The 24,177-nt window shown below is 38.1% G+C and overlaps 1 protein-coding gene across 8 annotated transcripts in view; it reads right to left on the bottom strand.

Moving 5' to 3' along the window:
• Positions 1-24,177, bottom strand: part of FBN1 (fibrillin 1) — a 159,182-nt gene that overhangs the window by 46,775 nt on the left and 88,230 nt on the right. For 6 of the 8 annotated variants that reach the window (XM_035335530.1, XM_035335532.1, XM_035335528.1 and 3 more), the window contains 14 exons: positions 23,150-23,275; positions 20,394-20,519; positions 19,598-19,717; positions 18,522-18,659; positions 17,096-17,146; positions 14,684-14,809; positions 13,648-13,872; positions 11,916-12,041; positions 11,695-11,823; positions 10,853-10,978; positions 10,590-10,715; positions 9,621-9,743; positions 5,429-5,554; positions 4,628-4,753 (listed from right to left, as the gene is read on the bottom strand). In XM_035335530.1, the coding sequence (XP_035191421.1) occupies positions 4,628-4,753; positions 5,429-5,554; positions 9,621-9,743; positions 10,590-10,715; positions 10,853-10,978; positions 11,695-11,823; positions 11,916-12,041; positions 13,648-13,872; positions 14,684-14,809; positions 17,096-17,146; positions 18,522-18,659; positions 19,598-19,717; positions 20,394-20,519; positions 23,150-23,275 (1,794 nt within the window). The remainder of the gene's footprint in view (positions 1-4,627; positions 4,754-5,428; positions 5,555-9,620; positions 9,744-10,589; positions 10,716-10,852; positions 10,979-11,694; positions 11,824-11,915; positions 12,042-13,647; positions 13,873-14,683; positions 14,810-17,095; positions 17,147-18,521; positions 18,660-19,597; positions 19,718-20,393; positions 20,520-23,149; positions 23,276-24,177) is intronic. The other 2 variants (XM_035335526.1, XM_035335529.1) reach the window with 2 other exon arrangements.

Raw genomic sequence — 24,177 nt, 5'->3', positions numbered from 1 at the left:
CAGTGGGATTTTCATTAAAGAGTAAAGGAGTGAGTCACTGATTTATATCAACCTTCTCTTTCTGCCTCCAGTACGAGTCTGTGAAAAGCCAAGGAAAATAAAGACATTCCAATCCAAGACTGACACTGCATCCTCAGCCGGTCCCACTGTGCCCCATTCCTGCTGCACACATGCTCTCAGCTCTGTAATTGCACAACTCCCATTAATACTAAGGGAGTTGTCTGCTACAACAGATGAGAATATGCATGATAAATAACATGCAGAAGTGACATCATAACAATCCCAACCACTATGGGGAAAAAAAACTGTCAGTCACCCTATTTTGTTGGCTCTTTCAGTTCTCTGGACCAATATTTTTTTCTCTCAAGCCTTTGGCAATTAATAAAGCATCTCTCCCATTAATCAAAGAGGTACAAGTGTTTAGGGCTGTGGATGTATAGCAAAAATATATACCACACATATACCTGTTGTGTTGGCACTGTGCTTGCAAACATGTCAGCCAAATGCAAGGAACAACTAGCAACCACCTGCAGAGTCCCCACACAGTTTTTAAGTGTATCATTAAAAATCAGTAAGAGAGAAGCACAGGGAGAAGTCACTTTATTCTTGCCTATACTCTGGAAACATCCAAAGGCAGAGGAATCTCTGTATTTAAACAAAAAAACACTAAACCATGACAATTCATATATCCATCACAGGGCATGAAAGCATCAAGGTACGCCGCGTACATTTCCTGTTAAGTTTCACTGGGGATTCAATAGCCTATAAGGACTCTTAGCAAAGCATGAATTTAATTCAGTCTTCACCTATAAATTAGTACTGTTTGTCAAGAATAATGCAAATCCCTTAAGCAATTTCGGATTTTTTTTAATTTGTTGGCACTCTTTTATTTTATATATCTGTGCATCTTATTGCACTTCAGTTCCACTGGTATTTCGAGCCTGGGCCCGATTTCCACCAGACCGGTCTTCTGGTGGAAATCACAAGGCATTTCCTCCTCCTGGGATGCTGCCCATGTAATCAGGTGAGGAAAAGGAGCTATTAAGAAGGAATGCTTCACAGAAGGGAGAAGACAGTGACTTCTGTCTTCTATTTCAACTTAGCACTTGTTTCAACATATGAGTGAAAACATATATGGAAAAATTCCCCTATTCTGAGCTCTATACTTGGTGTAACTGTTTTCTTCTTTTGGACTCATTCTCGGATTCTGTTTAGCATACTGCAGTGTAAGCTCCTCCTGGAGTTTCCCATGGGTCAGGTCTAGCCTGCTATTGATCCTTACATCATCAGCCCGGGGTGCAGCATGTTGTTGCTGGACAGGCACCTACTCACAATGCACTCCTTCTGTAATACTCCCAATTGGTGGGCAACCTCGTAATATTATTATCTTTTGGTATTTGGCCTGACACAGCCAGCTCCCAAATTCATAATGGGAAATGTATTTGTTTCACTGACACCAGAATTCTCTTGTGCCATCAGACTGAAGCACAATGTATTATTAGTGGCCAGAAGCCAAAGGCAGGGCAGAGAAAGGCAAAGCAGACTGCATATACCACAAAGCGTTACGGACCTACTTATGACAGCAATTGACAGGGCTCACCTCTTCCTTTCACCTTATCAGGTATCTTTCTCTTTTTAGCTGTGTTATTCTCAGCCATGCAAGTATTTAACAGCACGCACACACTCCTCCTTTACCCATTAATATCATCACTACTGAGTGACAGCAAGTAGCATTCAGGACCAAACCCTCTAATCTCACCCAAAGGCCATGGCTGAACACCTTCCACCAACCTTTCTCCAAACAGTACCAGAGTGGCCCTCACAAGGTCAGCATGCAGAAACTGGACCCAGTCCTCCAGTTCCCCAAGCTTGCTGTGGAGGAGCCCAGCTGCCCATTTGAGCACGTCTACTTTTTATCTGCTGACCAATTCAGGTGACTTCTGCCCCAGGGTCACCTCACACAGTTTGACTTTGTGAAGAGCAGCCTAAGCCTGTCCAAGCACAGCTTCACCAGGAGCACACAGCCATAACTAGCCAGAATGGGTGTAAGAGAGTCAGAGAAGAATTTGTTCCTCTGAGAAGGTATCAGGGCAAGTAAAGCTGAGGCTCTGCATCAACAGTGAAATACTGCATCCAAAGCAGTGATGAATCACCAAATGCAAGTGCCAATACAGGATTCCATCTCTGCACAAATACATGAACACTTTATTGTCAGAAAAAGCAGATAAATTTGTTATAAAGCTCAGCAATCTGGAACAGGGATAGGGGAAAGCTTTGCAATCTTTCCTCTAGTGGCTATGAACTACTACTTGCCTAGAAAAATCTAAAATGAACTGCTCTTGGTCAGTCTTGCCACAGTTTGCTTTGTGAATGGAAATTACATCATTTGTAACATTTTGCCTCAGAAACCTGCATTCACAATGTATATTTGTGTATAAAACATTTAAAATTTTATTTTTGTTACTAAGCTCTGTACACATTCTTACTGAGAACCAAGGCAGGGGGAGGGGTAGGCTAACATCTGTGTGGGATGGGAATGCAAGTCAGTGGGTGGATTCTGAATACTGTTACATGATTGGTGAAAAACATATTTATTTGTTAAAATGGAAACAATCAGTAATGACAAGGGAGCTGAAATATTTAGACAAAACTGTAATGGAACCCAGAGGACGTTATTTAATTGTTCTCATGAAACAGAGAACCTCCCATTCAAAGCATTGTACACATTTTTGTAATTTTTTTCCCACAGGAGTTCCTAAAAACTGTGAATGCTTTTGAACTGTCTGCATGACAAGAATTGAGCCCTTGTGTCAAGGTGCTGTTGGTGGGGTCCCTCCAGAAGAAGTCTTGAAGGATGCTCTCATGGGTTCTAGTACCTGGGCTTAGGAAATTCAGCTCTGGCACTTAGGCTATGCAAGCATGAGGTGTGGAATTCAAAAATCTCCACCAGTACATCAGACTTTTTCTAAGTCAGAATGTGAGAATCTGCACAATGGGAACTGTTTCCTATGCTTTGGTCCCTACAAACAGTCTCCTCAGCATGAAACCAGGCTATGAAGGTCCTGCTTTGCTTCCTCCCTTCCCCGAAGACTTACTTAAATCCAAACAATTTTGGTGAGTTGAGTATGGTCCCATCACAGCTGTATCAGCACAACTGATAGTTCAACTGATACTTTTGTTCCTTAAGCCACTGGCCTCTTTCAAATTACTGAGGGTTTATACAGCATCTGCTGTAAGTTAGGTGTCCTGGTGAGTAGCATCCTCCCCGGGACACTGACACATAGCCAGGATAAACAAAGAATGGGCTGAGAGAAAGGTAAGTACATGTGAGGCGGTGAGAAGAGCCTACATGGCAGATAGCATCCATCCAGAGGGCCGGGCTTGGCTGGAACCAGGAGGGAGGGATTTTCCCGCCTCTATTAACAAAAGAGTATTTATTGGGACATTTGCCACTACCTTATGTCACATGCTGCCAAAATGGTGTCTGTTTCCAGGCACTTCCCCAGAAGCTACACCTCAGATTCCTCCCTTGCCTCCAGGACCTTTCTTTGCCTTTTGCCTTCTACTAGTTGTTTCATCTTCCCTGACGGCTCCTTACCATCACTCATTACACCATGTGATAGCTGTACCATGTGTAACTGATCAGCATGAGGGATTTCAGGTCTAGAGAACTGAAGATCGTTACATAATTTAGGACAGAAACAAAGAACAATGAAATATTGGTCTACAGGGTACAATTAGGGTTTTCTTGGATTTAGATCAGTTCATATGTAAGTCAAAGGCAGCTGTTACTAATGCTCAACTATTCATCTGCAATCCAATATGCAAAGTACAACTTCAGTTCTCAGATTGTTCTGAGAGCTGTTAAAAATCAGCTTCATATATCTGGGGCACTTACAGAAGTGTATTATTAACTCAGTACAATAAGAGCAGACTAAGAATAAAAGTCTCAAAAACATCGCCAAAAATGTGTTTACCCTAAGTCTACATTAAAAATTATATTAAAGGTATGTTTGCATTCATATTTTGGGCAAAGCCTAAGACTCTCAACACCTTGGCTTGAGACACCAGCACTAGGATTATTAATATCATACCCTTTAAGTCTGTATATTTGAACCTCATTTCTGTTAGCTGGCAATATATGAATTAATGCAAATTCTGATTTTGCTGATATTATGTAGTTGGGTAGCTGTATTGTTGCCACTTTACAAGAACTGAAAATATATTTTAACATATTTCAAGCCATTTATGTTTGCCAAAATAACACTTGGAAAAGAGACCTGTTATCTGCATGCACAGCATACAGTTAACTAATCCTAAACCACTGTGGCCCTCAACAGTCTGTCAAATTACAGCCAAAGGCATTTTCTGTTCTTCTTAGACTAACAACAATATAGCAAGCCCAATTTTGCTCCCAGTGCATATTTTATCACTCATTTCAGCAGAAGCTGCATTAAGCTGAAAGTTGTGCCACAGAACTGCAGCAAATTTGGGTAAGGATTACAATATTTAACACAAATAAGTGAAAAGAATCACAGTGAGAGGAGGTTTTGAACACTAGAAAAACTAAAAAGGCATGCAGAATCACAAGTTCAACTGAAGATTAACTATTAACTTTGAAACATACCTGTGCAACCAGTCGTGCCTTTCTTGCCTGAATATCCCATATCACAATGACAGATAAATGAGCCTTTTGTGTTCTCACAGGTTCCACTCAGGCAAATGTTTGGATGTAAATCACACTCATTAACATCTAAAAGAACATAATTTAAGATTTATTAAATAACATTCTTAGAAAGTAACTAGCAAAATCTCTGAGATATGGTTCCTTCAAGACTCAAAATCAGTATTGTCCAAAGAATGACTATGACTATTTATTGAAGCTTTCTATTATGCATACACACACACAAACACATATTATCTAGTTTTGCACAAACGGTTCTCAAATATGCTCCAGATTTTTAATTTAAACATGAAAATTTGTTTTGGATTCAAACTGTTTCCTGACTTTCTTCTACCAAAACACAGTAATTGCACACAGTTTGGTTTAGTGACAAGTTTAATTAGCACTGATGATTTACCTTGCCAAAAATTTTCCAGTGTCACCCATCAGCAGTTCCTTTCTATAAGCCCTCTTTGATCTGAGCTGCATAAAAGCTTATTGGAAGAGGACCCAGAGATACACTATTATAGATCATCTCACCTGCATCCCAACTTGATCTGGGGGTCTACAGGAACATACAGAGATTACATCTGCATTTGGTAAACATAGCCTGTGCACTAGGGCTACTCCTGTGGTTAGGTGGCCAAAATTGCAGCATAAGAGCAATACCTTTTAAATACCATTGTCTGCCTACTTGGAAATAGTGCCTTAATAAATATTTTTTCCTTAGTTAAAGCAGAAAGGAAAAGATATATTTTCACTTACCTACACAAGTCTTCATGTCCTCAGATGCCATGAATCCATCATAGCAAAGACACCTGTATTCTCCTGGGATGTTTGTGCACTGGCCTCCATCACAGATGTTAGGATTGTCTTCACACTCGTCAATATCTACAGGGAAAAATAATATTAAAATATGCTTTAGATATGTTATCTTTATGCAGTGCAACCAACCATAACCACAGCAAGCAAACATTTTAATGCTCTGGTAATCACAATCAAGATTGAATCCCTGAACACTATATTGCAAAACTGTCTCGATGATTAAAATCCCATCTCCTGGTAAAGTCAGTGGCAAACATTCCCCTCCTGCTCCAACAGGAGCAGGAACCACCTTTGTAGGTAAAAAAAGTCATTAAGAAAAAAATACAGAACCTTTGTCACACCACATGGCCACATATAATTGTATCTTTTTAGACACAATCCATAACTGTTGAAGTCAATGGAAGCTCCAAATTCAAATACAGTGACTTGATCCAGTCATGTTCATGATGTGAATAATTACAGCACATACATTTATGTCACTAAGAGATTTTATGGTGGTTTTTGGGTTGGGTGGGCTTTTTTTTGTGGGCTGGTTTGGGTTTGTTTGTTTGTTTGTTTTAGCATTTCAGCAGACTGGCTAGCTCAACCACATACTTGCATTCTCCAGCATATGTTTTTTTCAATTAATGAAATTGGCCATCACTGACTGGGGCCAACTGCAGAAGCAGACACTTTATTATATTATTGCAACCATGCTAAGGTCTGGAATCTTTCAAAGTCCCTGGGGTTATATTATTATTCCTTGTAAAAATCCCTAGAATTTCCCTGTATCAGCACCAACGTAGACCAGCAAGGACAAAAATCAGAAATTCTGCTTAGTGATTCCATGGGAAAAAAGTCAGCACAAAAAGGACAAGATTCAGGAACCCCCTTCTGAGAGCAAGGGTGTAACTCATTATCAGACTGGTCTATTGTGGATTGCAGTAATTATGCAGCTGCAGAAAATGAACTCACTTTAACTAAAAATATTATGTTCATTATTCTTCTGTATTTCTAGCAGCGAATGTTTGTGTGGATACACACAGCTTCTGCAAGGAAGAAGGCTGACTCACCCCTGTTCATCTTAATGAGCAAATAACATTGGCATGGACATTAGCCTGGAAATGTTAATTTGGAATGGAATTTGAATTAACATGCAAAATTAAGCTCTATAAATTGGGATAATCATGACAGAAATAAAGAGCTTTATTTATTAACCTGTCACTGTACTGATTTCACAGTTGGGGGAAAATCATCTGACAAAGAACCTGTTGTTTCTCCTAATTGAGCTGATTATTTATGCATAACCTCACCAATTCAAACCTGACCTACTACTGAACAGCATTCTTAATAGCTCAGTTATCAAGAAATATATTCCATCATAGCTTGTAGCTCCTCCGTATGATGTTAAAAATAAAAGACGTGTTCACACAGAGAGCAAACTGAAAATGTAAAATAGGTGTTTCACATACTCAGGTCACAATGCTACTAAATCATGTACCTTGCACACACTTACAACACAGTGCAATCAGTCATTCTGTGCAAAAAGTAGAATAAGTCGCAAAAAACATTTTTTCTTATTTGTCACTAAGTTTGGGTAGAGGCCAAAATTTCATCATGCAGACTTTGAATATTTGCCATACACTTATATATGTAATTAACTTCTCTTCATAAGAAGAATGCAGCATTTTCAGATACTAAAAGTGAGGTGAAGGTGGTCTGGGTATTTTCTTGGGTAGACTAAATATCCAAAAGTGTCTAGTATTTCTGCTATCCGTACATGACACATGTGCAGACATAGCTGATATCTCTCTACACAAACTGTAGGAAAAAGCATCTGACTAAAATTTGATCACTGTTATTTGTGTTCACAATTAATTGTATCTACAATCTTTCCTGGATATGCTCAGATAGATCTGTAATAATACCGAAAATCTGGTATCTCATCCTTCAAATCCCACCTATTGGCAATATTCCTTAATAGAATTTCATTCATTCTCATATTTTATATTTTAAAGAATCTAATACAGTAGGCAGGAAATACTGGAGTTTCTCTATAAACTTAGAATTATAATAATATTAAGTGGTTTTTGAAGTGAGGATAAAAACTATATTTTAGATTTGGGATAGCAACCTGTTCTAGCATGACATCAGTAGCTCCCCATAGATGCAATCATTTGTTAGAGCGTGAGGCATCTATTCAGCATGGTATTTTGTGTTAAGTACATAGATAGGCCTAGAGAAATCAGCATACTTATGTAAACCTCCTTACATGTTAGCTATTGCATCCAAGTTTTTCTAAGATGAGAATATGAAAATGAATAGCTAGCAGCTATTAATGGCTGGCCTGTAAATGAAATTTTATTTTTCAGAGTCAAGGCTGGATATAAATATGCAAAAATTAACAACTAAGATCAGATGGTTCCTCACCCAGGTTAAGATCAGACTACAAACTTCTAATGTTTTTATGCTCAAGTGGTCAAAGACATTAAGAACCTGGGCCCTCCACACAGCAAAGACAATTGCTCCCTCCCTTTTTAAACCTGAAAAGGGAAAGATGATAGTTTTCTATTCCAATGCTTTTAGTTTAATAGGCAGGATGATGCTCTAAACAATCCACTCTATTCTTGGTTTTAGAGATTTCTCTGGTTGACTAAGGGCAAGAAGGGCTAAAACAGAGAACTACTTCTAGCCAGTAGACTTGAAATCCCTAAGACTGCCTGAATATGCACTTGTGTTATTTGTGCCCAAGTCAAGCCAAGATGAAAATAGAACAGTGGATCACAGATCCCTGCTCCTCCCCTCCTTCTCATGTATCTGCTAATCCTGTCAGGTTTAGATTCTGGTTGAGGCACAATTTTGATCAAATTGTTTTTATTTTTGCATTCAAAAAGTGCCCAAAACAGCACCGTTGTCAAGTTTTTGTATGAACTTGCCTTCACAAGAAACTTGACCTATCCCTGCTCACTAAAGCAAAATATTTCTAATTTAAGTATTTGAGATTTTGAAATATTTAATTTCAGGGTCAAATTTGCACATTTCTAGTTGATTTCTGTCTTTGTACAAGGGTCAGATGCTTGCTGAAGATTGGCTACTTTACAGCATTGTTACAGTGTAATCTTTCAGTGGGGGGCAAACTGAATTAAACCATGCTTTAAGGCTCTTTTATCCTTTGGAATGGTAGCGAATGGCCTCAGGGTAAATGAGATGCTGGTCAGAGGTCTATAAATATTTACAAATTCTAAATGTGAGTTCTCTCTACTAATTCAGCATAGAAAACTCTCTATTTGTTCAACTATAAAGGCAATTCTATTCCAAGGGATTAACCCTGTTATATTTCTCATGCTCTTCAAGGAGTTCTTGGATGGAATTGGCAAACAGCTGGCAAATATTCACATGCCTCAGTGGTTCAGTGGTTGTGCAGTAAGAAATAAGAGCAGAGGATAATTATCCTTCCACTAACCTATGTGGAAATCACCGAGTACAATCCACATACTGGGATTACAATCCACATACTGGGATACTCCCAGAATCCCAAAGGAGAACACCCAGCCATTACAGAGCTCTGATGACAATTTTCTCACAAACTCTGTTTAGAGTGCAAGAACGCTATTTCCTACAAAAGATTCACACTTATTCAAATTTCAGTTTGTCTGAAAGTCATTCCATTTTGAATGAATGCAGGACACTTGCATTTGACTAAACAAAGAACTAAAAATAAGAATATTTTTTTTGCTCGCTTAAGAGCAGGCAACACTGCATTTCTGCCTATTTGTTCTCCAATGTAATCATAGGGTATACACATATGGCATTTTGACTTATGTTTATGATGATTCTTTCCATTAACTTCAACACATTTTGGATTTGGACCTATTATACCTTAAGGGTGAAAATTTATCTGCTACTAAAAAAATCACTGCCTTTTGCTACCGAACTCATAGTCAACTTGTACACTTTCTGCAATCATTAATATCCAATTCCCTTCAAAGTGATTCAGATGTTTACTTCAGAAAAAGAACTTTGTCTTACATGCATTAATTACATTATTTTTACAGTATATTTGTTACAAGAGCTTTAATATTAAAAAGAAGTTACATTTTAAATATACTGAAATCAACCATTTCAGCTAAAGAGTTCCAAAAATCTCCCTTACCAGTACACGTCCTGTGGTCTGGCATGAGTGCAAAGCCTTGTTTACAGCTACATTCATAGCTGCCCTCTGAGTTTGTACAGAAGTTCTCACAGCCACCATTCATTATGCTGCACTCGTCAATATCTAAAATGGAGAAAATTACAGTTGATACCAATAGTATCTTTTACTTTAAAACACATTTCACAGACATACTTAAGAGTTAGCTTTCCAGAACAGCATCAATCCAGCCTCTACACTTGCTTTTGCACACTCCTTGAAGATACAAGTGTTTGCAAATACCAGCATTAGAAAGAATGTCAGGGAAACCAGGAAGGAAAAGAGAAGACATTCTCTTTACATCTAAAATTTTACATATAATTTATATAAAAATACCAATGTTGGGTTATCACAGCATCATGAAGGCAACAAACTTTTGGTATGGTTTAAGAAAAAAAATCTACTAGGCAGAATTAAAGCCAGTGGATTTTTGCATGCATTTCCACTACACAATAAAATATACGCAAAGAAAAGAGTGCACAATAGATAACTTAAGCTAAATGTTATTTACAAAATGTTGCTTTAAGAAAGCAGATACAGAAAAGAACCTGTATTTGAGACAACTGCAGATCAAATAATGAAAAAAAAAAATCAATTGAGACACTTGCTTCTACTTCATCTCTCTCAAGAATGCAGATTTTAAATAAAATGTAGAACTCGGGAATTAATAAAATAATCCCTCTTCACAATCAAAATCTGAAGTCTTAGGACATTTAAAAAAGCATGCTATTTTATGCATTGTGATTGATTTATGAGAGAAAATAAGTTATTATACAGTTAACTGCAGCACTGCTGTAATTTCACTCCTCTTATTTTTTCTGCATACTATTCTGACACTCTGCTATATTTTTTGAATCACAGTTAAAAATGTCTTTACACAGCTACAAATATCTTCCCTACTCACTAGACATCTTGTGTAGACTTTGTCCTTACCAACACAGTATAACTTGTCAGGTGTGGACTGATATCCAGGGTTGCAAGCACATTGATACTTTCCAATCAGGTTGACACAATGCCCGTTTCGGCACAAGTTGGTGCTTAGATCACATTCATTAATGTCTATTGCAAAAGAAAAAGACAAACACATTTTTATGTCTGTATGGAAATGAAACTATTGCAAACACAATACACGCTAGCAGAGTAAAAGATTAGTATAAAGAGCTGTGCCCAGTATCGATTTTGTCTCCATATCTCACCTATACATGCAGAAATATTTGGTGATATCTGATGGCCTGGAGGACAATCACACCGAAAACTTCCCTCTGTGTTGAGGCAGGTTCCACCTCGGCAAAGAAGGGGGTTGCGCTGACACTCATCAATGTCTGTGAGAAGAAGGGAAACAACACATCTCCACAGGGATCAGCACTGCCAAAGCACCAACCCTGGTAATGCCCCAGCAGCAGCCCTAACAATGCCCCAGCATTGTTCCTCTCGCGAGCATACCTATGCATCTTCTCCTTACCCAACGTCTTTCCAGGCGGAAACCTGGTGGTGGACCCTGCTACTCTCCCCAGGGGTCCAAAACATGTGTTAAGACAAGGCATGGGACTGTTCCGCACACAGTACTCACACAGCCCCTGTATGCCACCTCCTACTCCCCTCACCGACATGTGTGCCAGGGGAGGTGATCACTGCAGACCAAGAAAAAATTTTGTCTGTCCTGACCGAGTCCATCTGTCCCTTTAGTCTTCTGCCCCTCCCAGTTCCAACCGCCCAGATTGTCGCTGGAGCCTTTGCTACAGCAAGTCGTTCCTTAAATCTGCTTTAACTTCAGAGTTCAGGATTGTATCCCACTCACCAGATTGTGGGGATAAATTTAACCTCCTAAAATCCTGACCCTTGCACATTTATGCTTTGGCATCCTACAGAAATAGGAAATTCATGTTTGGGGTGGAAACCAAATTAAAGTTTAATAAGACTCAAAAATGAGAGAAATCTAAATCAAGGCAGAACCAGGCCTTTAAAATAATCTGATTGCTTCACAAAAATAAAACATACATAGAATACTACTGCACATCTACGGTCTTTAAAAACATACCCATGCAGTTTTTCATCATCATAAATCCACTTTCATAGCCTTCAAAACATTCACATTCAAAGTCCCCAGGAGTATTGACACAGATGCCTTGGCCACAAAGATCAGGAGAGATGCGGCATTCATCGATATCTGTAACACAAAAGAACATTCACAGTATTTTCGAAGTAGTCCAGCTTTTCTTTTTCCAAATCGAAGTTATGAGAGATGTCTATGCAGTTTACCTGTGCAATTCCGCTCTTCAGAATCAAGGGCAAATCCACTATCACATCTACATTTGAAACTGCCAATGGTGTTTCTGCATTTTCCATGGGTACAAAGGCTGGGGACCATTTTACATTCATTGATATCTAAAAATGAAACAGATTAGGCATTTGATTGTCAAGTGAGCTAGCAAAATGTCCAAAAACTTCAAGAAGGACAGGTTAGTAAAAATGTAAATTCTGCAATAAGAAGCCAACCACAATTTATACATGCAACCTTTCATCACCTACCTCAACGTAACAACAACCATTCATAAGCAAATAATATTAACAACAGACTTTGGAAGAGCTTTAGAGAAAGGTAAGTATCCTTTATTTCACAGAATCTGTAGTGTAACTAAGGTGCTAAGGAAGACCTCTGTTCAAGGGTATTCAAGCAGTGCATAGACTTCATGCTTCTTGTCCTCAAAGAGGGAATGTCTGAGAAAGAGGGGACAGGTCATGCAAGAGCTTGATGATGTATTCTCTTAAAAAAGCCACATTTCTCACTCCCCTTAGCTCCCTGTGTACAGATTTAATGATAAGGATATATGATACTATCCTTTCATATTAAAACTGCACACAAAAGAACAATGTTGACTTCAGAAATCATTCTTTCATGTGATAATCATCTCTCCTTTTGGGAAACTTGTCGGCCACACTACATAAACCAATAGTGCCTTCCACCTAACCACCAATACAGACACTATGCAGTAGAACTGCATATAGCACTTTTTGCCATAAAAGGGTGTTGTCTTATTCTTCCTTTGTCCTGCAGGATCTAATTGCAGCTCAGTGAAGGAGACATTGATTTGAATGGATGGAGGATCAAATATGAGCATATATAACAGCGTGTCTCACTTCTTTATGGATAATTAATGGCTTAGCAAATGTTTATAAAGTTAAGACTGAAACTATTAATAACATTTGTCATTCATATATATTTTTCTATCCTTTAAAACTTCAAAATATTTAGGTTTTGGTAACTGGCTTTTTTAAAACGTATTCACATTCAGTTGTGCTTCTGATATTGTCTAGCTTAATCCCACTGGTAACCCTGCAAAGATGGCTTTCAACACATGACACCAGGGTGTCACTGTGTGATTCCCATTAAAGCTGGAAGTATACCAAGCACAATCATAACGAGACTAAGTTTACAGTAAATTCAATTCTGCTCACTTAAGTTATCATGCTGGAAACATTTTTCTCTATTTCTAGTAGCTCCACAAGAAATTACCAACATTTTTCACCCTCCCTTGCTTGCTCCACGGTAAAATTAAAGTTTCTATACCCTGCACAGGTAAGAAAGACTCTGCTCTTAGTCCAATGATAACTGCACAGTTAGTTCCAGTTTCTTGTATTAGGAGGTGCCAGGTTTTCAAAACTATTCCATCAGTCAGAGATGCCATTAGATGCATCACAGAAGGCACAGTCATGCACAATTTAACCTCTCTAGTAGAGACAGAGATTTAGTATTTTGAGGCTGCAGCAAAATATAGTATTTAATTGTGTGACACAGACTAAATGATCTTATGTTTTATTCTGGCCTTACTTTCCATGAAATCTAATGGGATTTGCAGATGTGCCTCCCTCAAGGCGACTGAAGTGCCTAACTACCACTGAAATTTTCAAACCCACAGGAATTGACCAAGGGAAGAATAAAAGGAAAAGGCAGCAGAACTTGGTAGCAAAGAACCACAAACACATCAGATACCTTTAGAAAAAGGTTTCCCAGTAATCTCTATCTTTGTAGAGAATCCAGATCCTCTGGGACAAAGAGCTTCAAATTCTGGCGATCCCTTCAGAGGACATTCCTCACACTCAAAGCCCCATGCTGCCCCCACAGAACAGCAGCAAGCATCCATTCGGTGCCGGCCTGGTATTTGTAAAGTGCATTGCTCATCTTCATGCTGCAGGTAGCAACTCTCCAAGCGAATGTCTGTTGGCCAATTGAACAATATGTTGAGAGAGAAAAAGAAAATTTAGTTCACTGCAGAGGAATCTCCAGAATCCCTTCTCAAGACAGTTTGCTCTGTGCTTTTGAGGACTCATGGGGTATACCAACCCCACTGCACAGCTCCTAACAGCAAAATATGAACACTAAACTTGAAAATTAACAACTAAGTTTAATGTTTTCTCTAAAATGGTGCTCAACACCTGAAATACATTTAGGCTCAGAAAAGGGTTTTAAGCATTTCAGCTTCCATACCTATGTAAGGTATGGTAAACCTTTAATCAATACAAGCTATTCCTCATTCTGAGACAAATCTTAGGCATTTACTGTTATAAAGGGACAGATGTGCTTTGTATGGACTGCATACAAAACTTTGATATTCTGTTGCATTTCCCATTAATGCGTACAGTGTGGCTACCAATACCACAGCTCTCCTCAGAAGCCTTGGTCCTGGCAACAGTGGTCCCAACACCACCCTTCCAACCTTGGTGGGACTGGCGATGAAGAGTGCTAAGTGCACGGATGAGCTGCAGGGATTTGTCAGATGAACAATTTGGAACCAAATCTATGCCATTCACCAGCCAGCAGATGGTGATGGGCTTTAGATATTACCACTGGAATCTGTTCATATTCCAGCTGAACACATTTCATGTCCTTGATCAATTCCACTTGAAAATGACATACGTTGACAAAAATAATTTTCCTTATTAGTAAGAAAACATGCAGCACAAATCTATTTTCTCAGTACATAGATTTGCTTTTCCCTAGTAGACCTGTAAATGGAATTAATACCTACCGAGACACGTCCGTCCAGAAGCATCTAAAGTCATTCCACTGGGGCACTGGCAAACAAATGATCCCAAGGTATTGACACACTGCCCATTGGTACAGACTCCAGGAAACACCTCACATTCATTTACATCTATTTCCAATGAAAGTGTGAATAAATGTAATCACTAGCATGCTAAACATTAACAGGTCAGAAAAAATATTAACTTTCTAATGTTTTTAGGATAAAATACAATGCAACAGCAGTTTGTATGGCCTGACAAAACTGCAAATATTTAGATTTTCCTATAGAAGTCAGCCAGAATCAATTAATTACAGACAAAAGTTGATGATTAGGAATATTACATGTTGTTATTTGCTGTTCCTATGAATACTGAAATCCAACTCTAAAATAACTAAAAAACATATATACTCATCCCCAAAAAAGAAGAAAAATATTTTCAAATATTATCATATTTATTGTTACTTGGCACTTTTGGGAAAGGATAATTTTATTATCTGTGTTAGCATGGCCTGAGCATAAATAAACGTTTAGCAATCTAAGCATGGGGTCCTCCCATCAGTGTCCTTTGTGAAAACCACATGCTTCACAACTGCCTCTATAAAAAAAGCCTCCAACATTAAACAAGACCCAAGATGAAGCATAACAATTTTTAAGACAAGAGGGGATAAGAACAAGGAATCAGAAAGGAATGACTGGTCTACAGCTGAACACTCATGTACAGAGAGTAATCAAGAAGTGGGTGGTTTCGACTCACTCATCTTCCAGACAAATCTAGTGTGAACAGACTCTGTGCAACACTCTGACTGCATAGTGCAGGGTAGAGGATGCACGGGGAGGGGACATCAGTGGCCTCTGCCCTTGACTAGATAGATATTATAGATAAAAGGCCCACATCGACTAGGAGGCAGTGAGTAAAGCCAACAGACTATCTGAAACCACTGAAACACAGATCACAGCCTGTGAACAATATTTCAGCTGACAACTACAGGGCTCACCCGTAAACTTGAGGAACACTGCCAATTTAGTTTGCTTATTTCATTGCACAAGGCCTGTTACTAATTTTACATGGACTATGTATGGGAGAATTGAGTATCACCTTTTACTAACAAAACTTACTCTCCTGCCCTGTCTCTCACTTGCCAATAAATTTCCCTGAGCTCTTCCCCTGTCTTGAAAAATGCTTACATTGGTTGAAACCCAAATACCAATTTAGTATGTTAAAACCAGGGGAAAGTACTCAGAAGAATCTGGGACTATCCAGGTCCCATTGAAATCAGAAAGATTAAAGCAAGTAATAGATGTAATCCAAAGTGCTGGTAAAGGAAATGCTGAAAACAGTTATGTCTACATCTTGGAAGGATAAACTTTCCATCCCAGCAGTGTTGAAAATGTTCTAAGACTTTCCTTGTGAATAGAGAAAGGTGGGGCCACTTTTTTTTTTTTTTTTTTTTTTTTTCCTTTCCTTTCTCTTACACATGCCAAAAAGTGTTGCTGAGGTCAGATAAGTTATGTACAGTGGGTCTGCAGCACGGACATGCCAAAGTATTCAGGCATCATTTGGAAAGCAAATAATATGTGTGAGGGTGTTCCTCTTTCTTTTTTGTTGTTGTTTTACTTTCTTTTTTGTTAAGGAAGAAAAATGTTTCTTTTTGGAAGCTACATATGGGAGTAATTTTTTTAAAATATTTTAACTGCAGTGTCATGTCAGATGTTGTCAGTCAGGATGACCCACAGCAGTTTGAGACTCTCTGAGCTTCTGCATATTATGGAAATATGCAGTACTCTGCCAGGGGTTCAAATCAATTCAGATGAAGATGAAATAGGGTGGGACCTTGAATTCTCACAGAATAGTATCAAGTCATATCATACTGAGCAAAAAGCTACACTTTTAAAAAATGTTCAGCCTGTTCTTTAACCAAAGTTTAACTGTGTTCCAATGCCCATTTTTTGTAAGACAATAACTATGCTTTGGAACGTTTCTGATTTAATATAATGTTACATGGAAGAAAGCCAAGGTTAAGAAAAAAGGCTTTCATTTGAAATACAGTCTTTAAACATTCTTTTTCTACAGCATAGTAATGGCTTTGCATACCACTGTATCAATAATGCCATGTTTTATTGCATATTTTGCCTGAATCAGTTACTCAGTTAATAGTATTTGAAGAGAGAACCATCTCCTTATACTCAGAGATACTGTATTATCAGGTGTGAACTTTGAGATAAACTATATGTAGGAATGTTAAAAAATAACGAAAACAATTTCAACCCTGACATAACTTTAATGAAGTCAATGGAATTATATGAGGTAAGAATTTGTCATAATGTTCCTCTACGCTAAATTAGCTGCTTAACTCAAAACACTGGCATTTTTTTTTTTATTCAAGCTCTGATTTATGTTAAGGCAACAACAAATACCTTCACATAATGTTCCTCTTATTCTTGAATATCCCTTTTGGCATATTGGGTCTGTAAAACAAACAAAAATGAACTTTTAGAACGGTACAGTACAAAACTCACGGTTAACCTCTTGTGCAAAAATGATCATGTGAAATATCTCGAGTTTATTGCTGTGAGAGGTCTGAGTGCTTCGACAATATCTCAGTATTTTCTGAAAAATAAGGAGACAAGATGGGGCAACTACATAAACTATGTAAAGTGTCAGCCATTATCCTCTTTTACTTCCAACATGTCTTAGCTAGCTAACCACGAAGTGGTTATATTATGGCTGCTTTGTTCAAATCAATTGATTCATTTAATCTGGTCTCAGCATATTACAGCTCTATTTATCACTGATAGATGAGGATGAATTCTGCTAAGTTATAAAGGATGAATTAACTGATGACTTGAGCAAATTAGCAGCTTTCAGTGTATGTAAGTATCAACCCATACCATACACATTTGTGCAATCATCATCTCATCCCTGGGTTCCCAGATCATTCCACAGTTCAGTCAAGCAAATTGTGATGAAGTGAATACGCAGACACCTCAACTCACTGCTTGATCAACCATATGATGCTCTAGATCATCAGTTAATCTACACAGTATAATAACAAGGGCTACTCCCTCTCCTCCCTCCATTACCACACCAAAGATCCATTTGTTGCAAACATTTTCCTGGGAGCTCTGGGGAACGTGCATCAATTGCTACATCGTAAAGAACTTTAGATCACTTAGTATGACAAACAGTGCTAAAGTAATTTACATACAGTCTGCAAGTTACAGACTGTAGGTGTGGTCCTTTCCTTTCAGAACTTAATTTTGTAAATTGTTTACTATAAAAGCCAATGTTAGAGCCTTCCATAGTTACAAGGCACCTCTCAATATTAAGTCATCTCCTTTTCAGACTGAATAAGGAAAGAGCGTTGTACAAGAGAAACAGTAAAGTTATTTAACTGGCCTGTGGCCAAAGTTCTATGACAATAATGTGGACCAGCCTCAGAACAAGGAAAAATCCTAGGTTCCTGAGGATATATACTATTTGTTACACTATGCCACCTTCTCAAAATAAAGCAAGGTTATAGAAGACAAAGAACAGTTACCCTGTCTTCTAAAACTTTATGGATTAATTGAGAATAAAACCAGTCTTACTACCTTATTTATTTATTTAATGTGGCACTGGTGACTAGATGGCCATCATCCTTGTTCTAGGCACTAAAGGGTTATGCCAAGGATTTCATAGCTAGATGGTTTAAACAAGCTTGCTTTTTTAAGCTTATTCCCTTGCTTGGAATGTTACATTATTCATGAATTCAAGTAAGACGGGAAGGTTCTTGTAATGTCACAGCTGTGAGGTACAAGAGATGTGAATGGTAATTTTAAGAGAATAAATGAAGAGTGTTACCTCGTTCACACGGTGTACATGGGCTACCCCAAGCAGCACCTAGTGAGGAACAGCACTGGGACTTCAGAGTTGCTCCATTTATATTTATTTCACATCTTCCATCAACTATGTTCTGCCAACAGGTACCCTTAACAGTTTCTGTTAGGAAAAAACAAGGTGTTGTCATGCAGATTGTTTAGAATTACATGAATATATTATACATGAATACATCTCAATTTAACCATGAAAAAGAATCATCCTTTCATTCTAACTCACCGCATCAGATATGAATGTATTTTAAAAGATCTTAATTTATCCTTCTCTATGCTGAAGTACAGCCTGTAATCCCAGCAAAGAGCCCTTGCAAGTCCTAATTTATGCTTATTAACCTTAACAGGGAATACTTCAACACCATTCAAGACCTGAGTCGCCATATTTTTTTTTATGATTCAGATCTGAGGTGCATGCAGAATGGGGTAGATATGAACCTCTTCTAGATCCTCCATTAATCTATAAGATACTCCAGTCTGGATATCTGATCTTCCAACCTAGGAAGTGGCAGGAGACAGCTGAGGACCACCCAGAACCATAGCTCCATAATCTTCCTTGCTGACTAGGCAACAGCTGTAAATTATTGTCACTGCAGAACAACTCAGGGATAAATTATGAGCCCACATAGTATATGAGTCACAGCACTGTCTTTGTCTGCTCTAGAGCTAGTATGGACTTAACGTAACTTACCTATGCTCCATCTCAAATCAAAAAGTGGCCTTTCTAGAGAGAAGATCTTAAGGAGCACATGTCCACCCCTCTCACAGGAGGGCTGAAGTGGGTGAGCATAGTCCTGAAGAACCATTCCCATATATGTTAGAAAAATCTTTCAAATTTGACATGAAAGCACACCATGCTCCTACGTGCTAGTCACACTTTATGTACCCATAGTAATGGTGAAAACAAACACTTTAACGTTGTTTCTGGAACATTTTCTACTAAACATATCTACAAAAGAGAGGTTTTTTCTGTACTTGGTGTACACTGCTTTTATGTCATTGGACATTTTCTACCAGCAAACATAAATTTTTCAGAAAAATAAATACCTATGCAGATGGTTCTTGTTGTATCCAAAGTACTTTCAGGAGAACATTCACAAGCAAAAGAGCCTGGTGTGTTTTTGCATACCCCATTAACGCAGGGATTCGATTCACACTCATCAATATCTAGAAGAGAAACACACTGCTGTTAGTGCCAGGAAACATTAACAAAAATACACATAGCCTTTTTCAGCTTGGGTAAAAATGGAAGCAGCTTTCCTCATGATAGGTTTTCCTCATATTCTGTGTTTCAGTTATATAGTTCTTCACAGCAGGCTAACGATGCATGTGCCCTAAAGACACACTAACACATGAGAACATTAAAACATTGAACTCAGCAGAAGCATCTCATTTTTCTGTGACATCCAGCTACTATCCTGTTTTGAGTTGGTAGACTGTGTTGTTTAAGTGATTTGATGCACATCCTATCTGCATCTCAAAAAGGAGTCACACATCTAGCTTTTTGTTCTCCACATGAGAGAAAAGATTTGTAAAACCTGGTGGTTTTTCACATTTTTTTCACTCCTGGCACAGTGCAGGCCTACTGGTAGTAGCCAATAAGGAGAATGCTAGTGAAGACCTGATATAAGCTATTCCACAAGGTTACATAAAACTTTGGTTTTGTCTCTCCTCTTTCCCCTACTTTCGCATATTATTTCCCTAGAATTGTTTTTTTTGCTTTTTTTTTCCTCACAAGTTCTACATGTCATATCCTTATCAAGATTCAAAGTATTTCTGACACAACCCAAAAACAATCTCTGTGAATCAAACTAAAAATAAAATGAAGTGCCTTCACAATTACCTTCACATGTTTTTAGGTCTGGAGTGTAAACAAATCCTTTGGGACAAGTGCAGGTGAAACTCCCAGGGGTATTTCTGCATTGCCCGTTGTCACAAAGCAGCATGTTCAGTGCACATTCATCAATGTCTGTAAAGAAAATTAACATTTTTTTAAGAAAGGAAACATTTCTGGACTAGAAGCCAAGACAAAATTCCCCTCCTCACAGCCACATTTTATTACATTTTGTTTATGTGGAGACAAGGAAATAAAAGGGAGACAGACAATACTCATACACATGCCTTGCACTGTTTTCCAAAAACACTAAATCGATTTCTAGACTTTTTAGTAAACAACAGACTTGGAATTATTTCAAATGGAAATGACCACTCCAATACTGAAGACTCCACTTCCTTGGCCTTACTTCTTCTTGAAAACTTGTTAAAATAATGGAAATAATAAGTTATATGAATTCAAACCACACAAATTATTACCTAGAGAAAAGTTAATGCTTTTGTTTTGCTTTTAAATTGGGGAAAATGCCCCAAAAATCTTTGTTGAGTTTTTCCCATGCTTTACTATTTAGGAGGCTATTTTGCTTTTCTAAGTGCTCATACTGTCCTTCTGCATGAATTCGTAACATGTGACAGCCACAGCACTGTTTAAAATAAAGCTGGGAACCACACTTTTGTCTTACCATTATTGTTGAATAGCTCTATGCAGTCTCTGATTCCCTGAACAACAGCCCCCACACTCATGAAAAAAAATGAGATGGTTTGGAAAGATTTGCTGGTCATCCTGTTCCTTAAATCACCATTTTTCTGCGTTTGCTCTGACTGTCAGATGTTATGGTTAATAAGGCCAATGTGAGTCTATGCTTGTTTCAGAGTTGCAAATTTTCAATAGGAATGCCAGTGTGAAATTTCAAGAGCCCTTAGGAGTCTTTGGAAGAGCTGTGGTCATGAGACAGAAGTTGCAAGAACATGGCAATGGTTCATGAATGGCAGGTGAAGATCAGGAGAGACTCCGAGAGCAGACAGGAACAATTGACTAAGTCAGAGAGGCCTCAGTAAGTGTTGAGAGAAGTTGGGAAAACTCAGAGGGTCAGCTCAGCAGCTGGGAACAGCAGAAGTGCTAGGAAAAGCAGGGAGATTTGCAGAATAAAGCAGACCATGTGGGAAGCTTCACAGGAGTTCAGAAAAATTGAGAGAGGGCCAGGTAGAACATTATGGAGGAATGGGAAACAGCTGTGATAGAGCATGGACGTGGGCTGCAGCAGGGTGGGCTGGGGAGCAGCTGGAAAAGTCACAGATGGATGGGAAAAAGAGAAGGGATGCCATAAGCTAGAGACAGACTCTGAAATGGGACATGAATAGTCAAAGCCAAAGAAGCAAATGGGAAAATGGGATATATTACATCATGACTTTTATCAAAGATCAACTCCGATTATTATTTTTTTTTTTTAACAAGATAGTGGAGAGTTTAGACTGGAATAACACAGACGACTTAAGCTATTTAGATTTAAATAGAGAATACAGAACCAAAATAAAATTATTACGTAAGCTGAAGATAACAGGAAGGAACTTATGAACTTTAAGGTGGATTCAGATCTGGCTGAAGGAGAGATTACAGTAGGTTATATTAAAAAGGAGAGTCATCACAATGGAGAGATGATATTAGCAATGTTTTTCAAGGATAAATCTTACTTCTATTCATTACCATGTAGAAATAAAAAATGAATTGCATCAAAAATTATGGACAACACTACACTGGAAGTTATTGCTAACATAGACAATCATGCAATTCTTTCAATTCTTTCAATTGTGCAATTCAAATAAGCTTGACAATGTGAGTAAGAAGAATAAAATACAGTCACCAGTGTTTGAAAACTTAGGGGCCAGTAACAGTAATATGAACAGAACTCATAAATTGAAGGCAATAGAGGAGAGAGAGCTCTGAGTGTATCTCCCAGTTAGAGGCTGACTTTAATCCTCAAGTATAACATGTTTGAGAAAAGAGTAATTCACTCAAAAATCAGTTCAAAATCAGTTCAGGCAGGACTTTTCTAGGGGCGATGGAGAAGTGCTGGCACCACTGTTTAAGACATTGGTTGGGCCTCATCAGAAGATTGTATAACGGTTGGATCAGTTGTATGCAATACAAAGCTGTACTCTTTGCTTTTATGAAATGACCAAAATCATTAATTTGGATAGTTGTTTCAGCAACAGAGTTTGAGAAAGGATACGATGATTCCTTAGAAATACTTTGGGGATAAGTGCTGACATGGTGCTATGTCAAAGGATAATATTAGTACAACATCAACTGGTCATAAAATGGTCACAAATTTTAACAGGAAACTAGAAGAAATTTGTGACTAATTGTATAAAAACATTCTGGAACAATGCATCAATGCAGGAGTGGAAGAAAGGAATTTGAAAGGGACCTACCACACCAGTGATCCTAGATCTCTCCCATTGTGCACTGCAATAGCAGATTCTGGCTGCTTTTTATTTGGAGAAACAGCGGTGCCATGGAGCACATATTTAGGGGTGTTATCTGAACTGCCAGTGATTCAGGTCATTAGTAGCAATGGTCACTTACACTCTTACACTGGAGGATTTTATAAGCAATGTAAAGCACCAAAGCACCAAAATTAAACCAATAACATTTTGCAAAAACATTCAGAAGAGCAGCTACTGGATCTGATCAAACACTGAAGAAAATGGCAAAGGAGGATAAACACAAGGAAACTTCAAAATGAAAAACAGGACATTTCATACCAATGCAGTTTTTCCCAGTTGAATCCACTTCATACCCAGGGTTACAAATACATTTGTATGTTCCATGCAGATTCTCACACCTTCCATTGGGACAGAGATCAGTATCCAGTAAGCACTCATTAATATCTACATATTTAAAATAAATAAATAAATAAAAACAAAAGTAAATTGTTGAGAACTGTGGGGGTTCCCCCTTTTTATTCTCCAAACTAGAATAAGATATATTTTCAATAACACTAACATTGGCTATTCCATATTTTTAATCATGTAGCTCTGATTAGCAAATTTACACTTAAATATTCACGTTCAAGACAAAAAAATATCCCTTTTAAGACTATTTCTAGCCCACAAACATTTTAAAAACTTGCAACTTTAAATATAAACTGAGATATTAAACTGGGCTCTTATGTTTATATATGCACAGGTACTGATAGCACCCGGTATTCATATTCTCTGATTCACAGCATTTCCAGATGTCATCACTCCCGAGAGCATGAACATCCTTCCTTTCTGAATGTTCTTCCCTCTCTACTGGCAGCAATTCTATTAGTGATTATTGACTGACTTAAGGTTTGCAATTTCAGTTGTATAACTACAAATCTTTTATTGTAATCACTTGTTCCTTCTTTGTAATCATCAACCAAGCTCTATTAGCCAGGTATTTGTGACTGAGATGAAAATACACAAGCAAACTCAATGTTCAACATGGCTTTATTCTTCAGGTCAATTTCAATTAAAAAATGTAGATATGACTTACAGATAAGATTTCTAAGTCATGTAGGTAATGACACTATTCACAGATTTGCCACTATTCTATAACAGCACTCACATACACTGAATGGCATAAAAAGAGAGGGCACACTGATGAAATGGCATGCTCCACTTATTTTATACTAAATTCATCTATTCTGTTGCAAACATTCGCCTAGATAAGCCTTCCTCCCACTCTTTCCAGCCACCATCCCATCCAGCGTGTCTAACCAATCAAGGATATGAAGGTCATGCTTTCAGCCAGAACTTGCATAGTT

This window comes from Oxyura jamaicensis, chromosome 10 (assembly GCF_011077185.1).
Source record: "Oxyura jamaicensis isolate SHBP4307 breed ruddy duck chromosome 10, BPBGC_Ojam_1.0, whole genome shotgun sequence".
Classification (NCBI taxonomy): Eukaryota; Metazoa; Chordata; class Aves; order Anseriformes; family Anatidae; genus Oxyura; species Oxyura jamaicensis.
Note: the sequence above shows the minus strand (reverse complement) of the source record. Positions and strands in the feature narration are given on the sequence as shown.